The 12,985-nt window shown below is 45.8% G+C and overlaps 1 protein-coding gene across 1 annotated transcript in view; it reads right to left on the reverse strand.

Annotated features, from left to right (window-relative positions):
* Slc16a2 (solute carrier family 16 member 2) overlaps window positions 1–12,753 on the reverse strand; it is a 109,193-nt gene extending 96,440 nt beyond the window's left edge. The window contains exon 1 of the mRNA XM_077107029.1: window positions 12,136–12,753. Within this exon, the coding sequence (XP_076963144.1) occupies window positions 12,136–12,583 (448 nt within the window). The 5' untranslated portion in view covers window positions 12,584–12,753. The remainder of the gene's footprint in view (window positions 1–12,135) is intronic.
* Between the last annotated feature and the right edge of the window lie 232 nt (window positions 12,754–12,985).

A 12,985-nucleotide genomic window follows, 5' to 3' on the forward strand; every position in this document is an offset into this window, starting at 1 on the left:
GGAAGTCCAACTTTCTCATTTCATAAATAGAGAAACTTGAGGTCCAGAAAGGGAGATGGGTTTGGTAAGATCACAAAGACAGCCAGTAACACAGCCAGAACCAGAACCCAGATATCCTGAATCCCAGTCCACAAGTGTTCTTTCTTTCCATGCTTTTTTTTTTTTTTTTGAGCTAGGGAAAGCATTTTTCCTGATCCCAGGCAGCAAGATTTAACTATGCCCAGATCCTCCTTTTCATGTCCCCCCCATTCCCATGCCCCTGAACTTTGTGACTCCTAGTTGTGTGTTTCATCATACTATATGTACTGTTTTTTATCCTTAAACTTCAGGCTGCTACCAATTTAGGGGAAAAAATCTATCCCAGCTTTCTGGGAGCTCCTACATTTCTGACCCCATGGAACATGAAATTGGAAGACCTAGGTTGTAGTCTCAGCTCTGCTGAATATTAAATGTGTGGCCTTAGGCCACACACTTACCCTCAGTCTGTTATCCATTTTCTGCCACTATAAAACAGGAACATGAATCTCTACCCTAATAAATACAAATCATGTTGTCTTTTCATTTTCCAGGCCCCTTCAACATAGCACTTGATGTGACCAAGTGCTATGGTCACATTATGAGACATTATGGCACAATATGGGATTCAGCTATTTTATTTCATAACTGTCTCTGTTGCAAGGATAAACAAAAGCTAAGATGTAAACTACAATGTGCCACACACAGAGGGGATCAGTATCACTCAATAGACTTCTCTCTTCTGGGGTTCACAGGATCTGGAGGTCCATTTGGGATCTGGAGTGAGGGATTAAGAGCTGCTTCTAGTTATATTCTTCTCAGACCTCTTAGAAAAAAGTTCCTGGGCTGCTGACATGGAAGAGCAGGTGGTGTGGGCTGGGCAGGCTGTGCTACAAGTCATTTACAGGCATCTCATTCTGTGGCTCTATGCCCAGACATCCCCCCGCCCTGTGCCCTTCTCTCCAAATGTCCTTAGTATTTTTCTCTCCTTCTGCCCCTCCACCTCACCCCACCTGTTGGATAGGGCTTGATGGGGAACAGTGACTCACTGGGTTCCCAGAGGGCAAAGACCCAGAATCTGAGCAACAACCAAACTATCTAGTTTTTAATTCCTATCCCACCATTTCTCAATTTTCCACTCCATTTCAAATTCCAACTCGACCAGCAAGATTTGTGATTCCTCTGGTACTCACATACATCTCTCCTTTTCCATATCACCACATGAAAACTGTAAAAAACTCAATTTAACACACTTAGCAGTGATCTATGGTTGTTTGGAATGTTATATCTTCTCAAAGAAATTATAAACTTCTTAAGGCCTTCTCTGGCTCATCCAATGTCAGCCCAGCACTTAATAGAACTGAACCTACATTAATTGAATTGGAGGGAGAAGGTATGGGGAGGAATTGTGAGCAGGGAGAGAGACTAACACTTACTGAACACTTAGTAGGAGCCAAGCTGTAAGTTAAACATTTTACATGTGTCATCTCACTTAATCTCTACACCAGTAATAATACATGTTATTGTTACCCTTATTGTACATATGAAAAAAACTCAGACTCTAAGAAGTTAAAAACCTTGTCAAGTACAGCCATGTGGTAAGGCATCTGAATGTAGTGCTGTTTGATTCTAAAGCCTATAGTCAAAGATGGATTAACAGCTCAAATGTCCATTAGTAAGGTGTTGATTAAATAAATTATGATTAAATATGGCACAGTTCATAAAAAAGAATGAGGGCTTTATAGATTGGATGTGTAATCTATAAATACCCAAGATAGATTTTGAAGTATAAAAGGCAAGGTAGAAGATAATGTGGATTACAGTCCACCATTTGTATTTTAAAAACAGGATATAGGCTGGGGTTGTGGCTCAGTGGTTGAGTACTTGCCTAGCACATGTGAGGCACTGGGTTCAATCCTTAGAACCACATAAAAATAGATAAATAAAATAAAGATATTGTGTCCATCTACAACTAAAAAATTAAAACAAGATATATACATAGTTGCTTATACACATATGGAGTATCTCTTAAAGGACACCAGATAACACTGGTGGCCTCTAGGGAAGGAAACAGAGTCACTGGGAAACAGGAGTGGGAAAGACACTTTTCACCATTGTACCTTTTGAATTTTATTTCTATCTCTTTCCACATAGTAGTACCTGGGGATCAAATTGGGGAATGCTTAGTATGCCAGAAGACCACCCCTGGAACCCATTTACTAACACTCTTAAAAACCAACCTCCACTACAAGCAGCTACCCACAATGTGATTAATGTCACCTCTTTTCAGATCTCAGTTCTTTACCTGGAAGATAGGAACCAGAGAGAACAGGATTAGATGATCTTCAAAATGTCTTTCAGCGCAGACATTTAAAAACCTGAAAATCAAGAGAGTCCTAGTGTATTTGAAATCATAGTCTCAGAAAAGGGCTTGGAGATTTTGTTTTTGCTTTTTGCAACAAAAAAAGAAAAACGTTTCCATTCTGATTTGCCAACTAGTTGTACTTAATGGAGGCTCCTTAAGTGGCCATTGAAATGCTTGCTCAAAACTGCTATTGCAATCCTCCTTTGTGAAGTCCACAATCCTTCTGTGGCCTCTGTTCTCTGGGGCTATCCTGTTTAGAACACAAGGAAACTGGCCTACACCAAAACTGAGTACAAAGGAGCAAATCTCCTTCTATGCTTAATGTCCCCTGGCCCAGACCTTCTGACCCTAAATATCCCTTTCCTTCTTCCTTACTACCTGCAGGAGAACAGAGGCTCTGTTAGAGACCCTCGGGAGGAAGTGACACCCTAACTCCACCCCACCATCCACCCCCCATCCTTAGCAATTGCTACTAAAAGAACTTAGTCCTTGACAAACTAGGGAGGTTTGTGAGCTCCTGCCAAGGCTGTAAATATTTCAACATGCCTTGTTTCCTTGAATGTATATGACCTGGGATCTGGCCCCTCCTCTCTCTCTCTCTCTCTCTGGGCTCTCAGAGAGCTGAGGAACAAAGAAAACACAGGCAGTCCTTAGCTACAGGACACCCGGGTCAAATTGCAGAAGAATACAAGGGGAGATGGGGAAGAGATGGAGTGGGGAGGAGGCGACAGATGGCGAGGAAACATTTAGAAACAAGTATGAATCCATTTCTAGGGGCTGGAAAAGTATAATAATAATAATAACCATTTCATTTCACAATTGACAAAGATCTTTCATATACACATAATCTCATTTGACCCTTTACAGTCCTATCAAAGTGATACTATTTGTCTCAATTCATAAATGGGAATCCTAAAGCCCAGAAAGGTTATGTGACTTATTCAGGCTAAACAGCTAAGAAGTGACAGTTTCCCTTGTCCTTTTTGGACTCAAGGATTATGACCCTTTGCATAAAGATGCTGGGTAAAGTAAGATGGGTAGTTAGAAGATCATGTCCTGTATCATGAGATTGTCTATTTTTTGTTTACTAAATCCCTTCTTGGTCATTTCTTTTTATTTCTTAATCGTAATGATGTCCAGAGGCTATAGGAATGAAAAAACTCTGTAGCAGTCTCCCTTGGTAGCTCCCCCCACATCTTCACTATGTATTAGATGATGTCTAAAAGCAGGAGTTCTAAATTCATACTGTCTGGGTCCAAGCACTGGGTCTGCTATTATTTGGCATATGAACTTGGACAAGATACATAACTCCCATGCCTCTCTTTATCTACAAGATGAATGAAGTAATGGTACCTACCTCATAGGGTTGCAGAGAATTAAGATGGATTGGTACATGAAAGTGTTTAGTGCCTTACACATTTCATTGCTAAGTGTTAATTAAACATTGTTACTACTACTACAACTACTACTACTAGGGTGTTTGGTAGGAGTAAGAAACTAAATGTCAAAAAATTTCATTTTGGAATGCACCAGAGGTAGCCATCACCAAGTTCAGTGCTTCACATTTTTCTTCAGTATCAGGGAAGTCTTACAAGTCATCTCCATTCTTCTACCCAGTTCCCCTTGGGATTAGTGACAATCCAGCATGAGGGGCATGGGTCATGAACAGAAGAAGAGTTCTTTTGTTTGTGAGAAGCTCAGTGACCCAAACAAGTGGCTGAACCTGTGACCTCAATGTCATAGGCAACATGATCTTAGCAATTGTGCTAATTGACTGGGACACACACCACACACCAGTTATACACACATACACACACATCTGGACACATGGGTACATGTGCATACCCTTCCAGCCTGGGTGACAGAGTGGACAGTCAGATCCCAGGATAATCTAAGCAAAGAGTCTGTGTGGGGACTGCTTATTTAACAATACTTACCTTCCCCTTTTCTCTTCAGCTGCACAGAGGCTGGAGAGCATCTGACCTGGGTGCTTCACTACCCCACTCTCTACCCTCCCTAAAGGCACTTCTAACTTAAGTTAGGTGCTTGAGTATCTGTGTCCTCCCTTCAGTGACCCCTCTACAAGCAACTTTGTGGCCTTTTTGGCAAAAAGAAAGATGCTAGAGGCTTAAAATATAATGAACCAGAACCCTCCAAAGTTACCAAAAACCAATATGAAGCCGAGCATGGTGTTACACACTTGTAATCTCAGCAACTCAGAGGTGAAGGCAGGAGGATAGCAAGTTCAAGACCAGCCTGAGACTCTTAGCAAGACCCTAAGCAATTTAGTGAGACCCTGTCTCAATATAAAAATAAAAAGGATTGGGAACATAGCTCAGTGGTTAAGCACCCCTGGATTCAATCCCTGGTACCAAGAAAAAAAAATCTGAAATCTAGAGGTTCCACTGGCTCAGGAGATGGGGGACAATGACAGTGAGGACTTGAAGATAAAGAGACTCAAGTGACCAAGACATTTTTTAAATACTACTGAGTACAAACCAGTTATAATACTATCTTCTGGGCAGGAGTCCTATGGCTGTGAAAAGAGGAAGTATGGAAATGACAAAAAAAGGTTTATTTATTTTGTTTTATTTATTTGTTTGTTTTTTGGTACTGGGGATTGAACCCAGGGGCGTTTAACCACTGAGCCACATCCCCTGCCCTCAAGAGACAGGGTCTCTCTGAGTTGCTTAGGGCCCCGCTAAGTGTCTGAGGCTGGCTTTGACCTCGCCATCCCCCTGCCTCAGCCTCACGAGCTGCTAGGATTACAGGAGTGCACCACCGTTCCTAGCTGACAAAAAGATTTTATAGCAGTTATCTTACTGCAAATATCCAGAGCTAATGACTTCCATACTCTTGAGTACTCCACAGAAAGTCACCCTTCATTCAGAAAGTAGAGAGCAAAAGTGGAGAGAAAGGCAAAAGGGAAAGGGAAGTAGTGTTTGTGAGATCTATAGGGGTTGGCCTGGGGCTCCAGCTGGAGTTGGACCTGTTTGACATGTAAACTCCAGATGTTCTTCTGAGTGGTAGAAAGAGAGGTAGGGGAACAGTACTGAGAGGAAAGAGGTGGTACATCCAGCAAACATGATAAAAATGCACTGTAAAAATAGGAGAAGCTGAGAAAATATGTGGTGGTAAGCTAATTTCATACTTTGCTCTCAGCAACCCTGAAACTGGAGCAAAGTAGAGTGAAAAGAAGGCAAGACTACCAGGGTGAAGAGGCTGCACTCCCTCAAAGCACCCAAATATGCCACATTCCCCACTCACAAGTAGATGCCAAGTGATTTTACATTAGCCACAGCACCCACCTTCAGAGCAAGTGGTTACATGACCCTAGGTTTGCTAGTCCTCTACCATCTCTGAAACCAGAGAGGTCTGGGGTGGGCCTAAACCCTCTTCCCAGAAACTTTTGAATACTAGGAGGGATGAAGAATAGGGGAAGATGAAGATAGAAAGAAACTTTCAATAAATGTTTCCCAATCCCATGTGGAGTAGAAAATGGGTCTAGGTCAAGAGGTACAATCCAGGCTGCCCATATTCTATCATTCTCACCTAGCAAGTCTCCCAGGCTGGGTCCTTTACACTAGTCCTGCAGAACCTTCTTTAGAAGCCCCTGTTACATTAAACCTGACCCACAGACAGATGGAATAGTCATAATCCGTGTGTGAGTGTGTGTGTGTTAAGAACAAAACCCTTTCTCTAAGATTTATTCATTCAATTCCAGGTAAAACAGCTTCTTTCAACACAGTAAATCCCACCTCATCATTCACATAATCTGAAAGAGTAAATGATTCTTTCTTTTCAAAATGCAACAAAGCAAAAAGATGCTGGTAGGAAAAACAGTGCATCCTCCTGGGAAACTGGACTGCTCCAAATGTTGTGAGCATCTTTTATGTACTTCTGCCACTGTCAACAGTTCAGCTGCTTGTTTACTCTTCATGGGGCTGGAGGAAATATTGTCAATGACAACAAAATGTAAATCTAAAGAAAATGAGTGAGCTCTGTGCATGCTACTTCCTTAGGCATATTTTCAGCTAAGCTGAAGCTGAAGTTGACCAGGGATTGTGGACACCCAAGAGGGCCTTCTCTAAGATCACAAGCAGCAGCCCTCCCTTCCCCCACCACAGTGGGATCCAGGCAGCAGCCCTGAGCCAGCTATAAAGACGCCCTGTGCTGTCTGAACCCCTCTACAGGGAACCTCTGTATCACTTTTAGGAATCCTGGTTTACTCTTCTAGCCTGCAGTAACAGCAAACCAAGGTCACACTGACCATGCATTTCTGAGAAATGAGAGCAAGCTGTGGGAAACTAAATTTCAGAAGAGGAGTCCAAACTGAGGCCTGAGGAAATACTTATAGTTTATATTTTTAAAGAAGAGATTCAAATGCTGAGAAACAGGAACATACAGACCCACCCTGCTAGTCTGAAGCAGGCCAAGTGGAGGGATTTCTCTTGGAGGCCCAGCTTTCTGTTGAGCAAGGCACTATGGGAGAAGCAGCCATATGCTCAGAGTTGTCCTGATATACTCAATAAAAAGGAATGGGTCTTTTTTTATTGGTTCTTTGTAGTTATACATGACAATAGAATTCATTTTGATATAATTATACAAGCATGGAATATATCTTATTCTAATTAGGACCCTATTCTTATGGACGTACATAATGGTGGGATTTGCTACAGTGTATTCATATATGTACATCGGAAAATTATTTCAGGTTCATTCCACTGTCTTTCCTTTTCCTATTCCCCCTCCCTTCCCTTCATTTCCCTTTGTCCAGTTTACTAAATATCTATTCTTCCCCTCTCCCCCTTTATTGTGAGTTAGCTTCCATACATCAATGAAAATGAACCATATCCATATGCATGGGAAAATGATGTCTAAATGGTTTTTCCTTGCTTTCCTAATCTCCTCCCAATCCTTCCTCCTCCATTCAGGCAGGTTTACAAATTTTCATTTGCCTGAACCAGTCAACATTTATGGTAGTTAAGTAGTAAAGAATAAGATATCACACAATTCTAGAAGGATAGATGGAAGAGCTAGAAAGTTCATATAGTCAAATCTTTTCATTTTACAGATAGATAAACTGAGATACTGAGAGGTAGAATGCCTGCTCAAAGTCACTGAACAGTTAGGGGCACAAGTTATCTAACTCCTAGTCACTGATTAGCTGATATCACTGAGATTGCCAGCTTCTTTGGGGTCCATATTTGGCCTGAAGTCTTCCTTTTTTAAGATTTAGAATAAGCATTTGAGGCCACTGCTCAGTGAGCCAGGGATACAGCCTCAACCAGTTAACCCAGCTCAAACAAGCATCCTCTTATTTGGCTTCCAAACACCCCAACCTCTCTTTCTCATCCTTTACAATGAATCAAGATTGTAGTATGGGATCCAGTTTTCTTGGAGAGGAGGCAGGGGAATAACTCAAAAGATATTTGGCTGATGGCCCTGTGACCTGAAGTTCCACAGTAGGCTCTGAGTCAACACGATCTAGCTCTGCTGGACAGTAGCCTTCAGCCAAAGTCAAAAGATTGGTGGATTTGGGCTGGGGTTGTGGCTCAGAGGTAGAGCGCTCACCTAGCATGTGTGAGGCACTGGGTTTGATCCTCAGCACCACATAAAAATAAAATAAAGATATTGTGTCCACCTATAAGTAAATAATAAATAAATAAATATTTTTTAAAAAAAAATTTTAAAAAGATTGGCAGATTTGCTCAAATGATACCTTAATCCCAAAGTCAGCAATGAAAACCCCTAAGATGGGGAAGACAAAGATAGCCTACTCTGCTCTAGCCCCACTCATCTTGAGTACTCTGGGTTCACCTGAAGACAGAGTGGACCCTTCTTCTCCATGCCTAGAAAATTCAGTCTCCATCAGAGTGATCCAGCAGCTTGAGTAGTGAAGCTTCTTGACCATTTTCCCTTTCCCTAATAGTGAGAACCTTACTCTCCCCCCACTCAGGAGCTTGCAAGGGCCATGCTTATAAACTGCCCAATAGCAGGGCACAGTGGTGCATGCCTATAATCCCAGCAGCTCTGGAGACTGAGACAGGAGGAGAGGATCGCGAGTTGAAAGCCAGCCTCAGCAAAAAAACAATATGCTAAGCAACTCAGTAAGACCCTGTCTCTAAAAAAAAAATAGGGCTGGGGATGTGGTTCAATAGTCAAATGCCCCCCAAAAAAACTGCCCAATAAAAAAAAATGCTTCTCATCATATTTTACCAGTCAGTATTAGACTCACAGTTGAGGTGGAAAATACAGGGTAATGGGTTTACTCTGGAGCACTTTCAAAAAAAACTTTGGTTTGGATCCAATGTTAGCAACTTTGTCTTGTTCTGCCTTATCCTGAGCCACCAACCCTAACCCTACCCCCATTTAGGATTCTGATAGTGAGCTGAGGCCTGCAACCTATGCCACCTTGCTCCTCTTCCCTAAAAACCTCACTTATCATCCCAGGAAACATTCTGGGCCTATAGTTTCTACAGATTGCCTGGTTGCCTCCTATCCTGTCTGTGGCTTGATCTGGGTTGGAGAACTCCCAAATTTTCCCACAGTCTCCACAAAAGTATAGACCCATTTCTCACCTGATCTCTACTGCTTCTTCCCAAAACCAGATGATGGTTACCTGCCTCACTTTCGAAAATCCTTTGACTGCCAGTCCTCCCAGGCCTAGAACCCAGGAAAAGTTGGCTCTGCCTCTAAACAGGTAAAGAGAGGACACTTCATATACTTCTGTTGACACTACAGAACCACGCACATCATAGAGTCCTCAAAGATTGTACATTGTATGCTCTAGTATGTCCTGAATTCCACTTCCCTCCTACCTCCTGTGGCCTTTGCCCATGTCCAAAGGCCCCCTAAGGGGGGCCCCCAAACATCAAAACTACCTTTCTCTGGGATTCTCTCACATCTGTAGAATCTTAGATCCACAAAACCAATCAGGACAGCTTTAGGGTTATGATGATGTTAAGCTTAACCAAAAACAATCCGGATTATGAAGTGCCTCCAAACAGTAATTTCATCGATGTTTAGAGATAGAAGTCATGTTAGACATTAATAGAAATGGACCATGCATCAACCTCCTGGAGTGACCCCCATAATGGCTATTGGGCAAATACTGGCTGATAAAAATAATAGCAAACTTCTATTTGGCTTTGTGTCCTTTTGGGACACCAAGGCTGTAGCACAGGTGGCCAGGACAGTTTGAGTAAATTGCAGACAGTATGTTCAGGCAGAGACATTTGGAATCTCAGGATCTAAATGGTGGCTTGAGAAAGCTGAGGAGATGAAGAAAGGTAGTGCTGAGAATGAGATTTTCTGGAATGTAGTAGGGTGTTCCTGACTTTTCCAAAATAAAAACTGAGGTGTTCCTGAGAGGCTCTTGTATCAAAAATAACTTCAGTGAATTCAAGATACACCACAGCAAGGACCCAAGCCAAAGTACTCTGAGACCCTGGGGACATACCAAATTCCTTTCTGTCGCTTCCTGACCTATTACTCTCCATAATTTAAGCTAGTAACCTCAATTCCTCAGTGGACCTGGTCTGTGTCAGAATACACACTAGCCACACCTCTGCATAGACCATTGCACCACCGCCCCCCTCCAGCTGCCGTGAGGTCTTGACCGGAAAGTCCCAGCCAGCCCTCCCCCTGAGTCCCCTATGATCACCTACTTTGAAGTCTGTTCCCCAGCAGTGAACCTCTTCCTGGTAAAATAGTGGTTTTTCCAAGTTTTATTACACACTCCTAAGGCCCCAGCTCTAGGCCTGCTCACACCACATAAATGCCAGGGCCTAGCTTCAATCCAGCCTCTGCTGCTTCTCTTCAAGTTGCACTCAAACTTTGCCACTAATCCCCCAAGACCAACAGTCTGCTCTCAATCACAGGGCAGCATTCAGGAGGTCCCTCCACCCATCTACCCACACACACACCCCCCAATAACCTAGGCAACAGCCTGAGGCCCTACCCTGGCTGCCTTCCTAAGAGCCCCTGAACTACATCAAAGCAAAAAAAAAAAAATGGTGGTCCCAGGGATGAGTGTGGCTGTGACCTTCCCCCTAGAAGTTGTTCCACATAGGCCAGGGACCCCCTCCATTCCAGCATCAGGTGGCCTGGGTAGTGCTGAGACTGCCCTTGATAGCTACTGACATAGACTTTCTTCAAGAGGGACCTGCACACTGTAGCTATGCCAATGAGTCACAAGGTTTGGGGCACCAAAAGCCCCAAAGCCCCTTCTGCCAGGGCAGTCTAAAGAAGCTGCAAACTAAAAACACAAGTTCTCAGTTGAGGGCATTGAGAGAAGCTCTCCAAGGAGAATCCACAGGTGGGTGCCCCAGAATTCAAGGTTTCTATGTTCACTTAATAGTCTCCAAGCCCCCTCAGATGGTAGCAGAAGTACATGCTGGGAATTGGCAAGAGCAGAGAAAGCCTCAGCTCCAAACCAACACTGAAAATCCACATTTTCCAAGCTGCAAACTTGAGGTGGTGGCATACATAGAGTTGTCCTGGAGCCACCAGAGGAAGTGAAACTTAGGGGGTATTCCAAGCCCCCGACTCATGGGAGACGTCTCACAAGAACTGCCTAAAGGGCTTCTCCGGCAAAGCAGATGGCACCTTTGACTGTTCCAAGCTCACAGGCGGCCACAGTGTGAGGATCCTGCACGAGCTTTGCAGCCACTGGCCTGGAGAGAAAGGGCTATGCCCCCAACCCTGTTAATCTTAGGGAAGGAGACCAAGTTAGCCCCAAGTCACAGCGGGAGTGGCAGGGCCAACATTCTGGCTTCAGATGGAAAAGGGCACCCTCCCCACCCCCGCCATAACAAAGAGACACGGGGTTGGGGTGAAGGGGCATGGCTGAAGTTGGGGGTGGTGCGAAGTGAGCCACAGGGCCCAGCCTGCCGGCGCCTCAAGCCTCAAGCCTCACGCCTCTCTGGCAGGAGACCACCTCCCTGCCAACTTTGGGGCTCAGCTCAAAGGACACCGAAATCCGCTTGTTCCCCCAGGGCTGCTTGGGATGGCCGTGGTCTGGCTGGGCCGTAACCATGGCAGGCAGAAACGCGTACACACCCCCAATCGCACTCCCTCTCTCCTCCCTCCCTTTCCCTCCTACAGACACACGCCTTCCATGTGTTTGACTCTGAGCAAAGAGTCACCAGGATTCCCAAAGTGTTTTTGACAGAAAACACCTCCGCTCTTCCAAAGGAACAAGGGCTGCTGTGGAGATTCGTGGTATCGTGCTTCTCTCCCACCTCCCAATTCTCTCTACCCCACCTCCCAATTCTCTCTACCCCACCTCCCAATTCTCTCCACCCCACCTCCCAATTCTCTCCACCCCACCTCCCAATTCTCTCCACCCCACCTCCCAATTCTCTCCACCCCACCTCCCAATTCTCTCCAGTCTTCATGCCTTCGCCCCCTCTGTCCCCCAAAATTCCTGCAAATATTTTCTTCAAGCACACATGGGCAAAGTACTTTAAACAAATCCAAAAGGTGAGTCTGGATTTGTCCCAGGGCAAAAAAAGTTCATTGCTTGCCTGTGATCAATGAATGATGTCCCAGTTCCCACTCCCAGGACGTCTTGCACCTAGTCTCCACAGCTGAGGCTGCCCAGAGCCCGGCAACCCGCGTCTCAGCAGGGCCATGGGCAGAACAAGGGAGCGGCGCTTTGGAGGGGCGCCTCGTACCAGGAGGTATGGAGGTGGAAGCAGGAGTACACACTCTTGCCTAGAATGCCAAGTGGGGCGCATGGAGCTACTCACCTGCTTGGAACTCCACCTGGCGATTTTTCTCTTTTTCCTCCTCTAGCAGCATGGAGTAGAGGATCCCGACGGAGTTATGGATGCCGAAGATGGAGCCGTTGCACCAGGTGGCAGCGAATACCACCATCCAGCCGAAGCCGCCTTCGGGAGGCTGGAAGCCACGCGCGGTGCCGCGAGTCTCCACTGTGGGCGTGGGCTCGGGTTCGTGCACCGGCTCCGGCTCAAACTCCAGCTCCGGCAGGGGTGCGGGGTCCGGTAGGGGCTGGGGCTCTGGTTGGGGCTCGGGCTGGGGCTCGGGCGGAGGCACTGGCACGGGCTCGGGCTCGGGCTCAGGCTCAGGCTCGGGCTCCGGCTCCGGCTCCGGACTACCCACCGGCTCCTGCTGTTCCTGGTCTGTCTCCTGCCAGGGCCCCTTGGCTTCCTCGCTCGCTGGGATTTGCTTCGCCATCGCGGCCGGGGGACTGTGGCTGCTCGGGCCGGAGGAGCCTCTGTGTGGCTGGTACTTGTTTCTACTGCTGCTGCTCCGAGCACTGCTGCTGCCACTGCCTCTGCCTCTGCCTCCTCCTCCTCGAGGCTCCGCGCCCCAGCTGGCCAGCCCGTCCCGCGACAGACGGTCCCTCGAGCCCTCTCCTCCTCCTCCGCCCCCGTCCAACCCCCCTCCTCCTCTCCCCATGTCATCTCTCTCTCCTCCCCCTCCTCCTCCCCCCACCTCTTCCTCCCTCAACAGGCAGCCGCTACAGCCTCGCTCTTCTCCCCAGCCCTTCCTCCTCCTCTTACTCGCCTACCTACTCTAGCCGTCGCTGCTTCTCCTAAACTCCCCTTCCAAACTACTGAATCCTGTTCTCCTTGT

Source organism: Callospermophilus lateralis, chromosome X (genome assembly GCF_048772815.1).
Source record: "Callospermophilus lateralis isolate mCalLat2 chromosome X, mCalLat2.hap1, whole genome shotgun sequence".
NCBI classification, from domain to species: Eukaryota; Metazoa; Chordata; class Mammalia; order Rodentia; family Sciuridae; genus Callospermophilus; species Callospermophilus lateralis.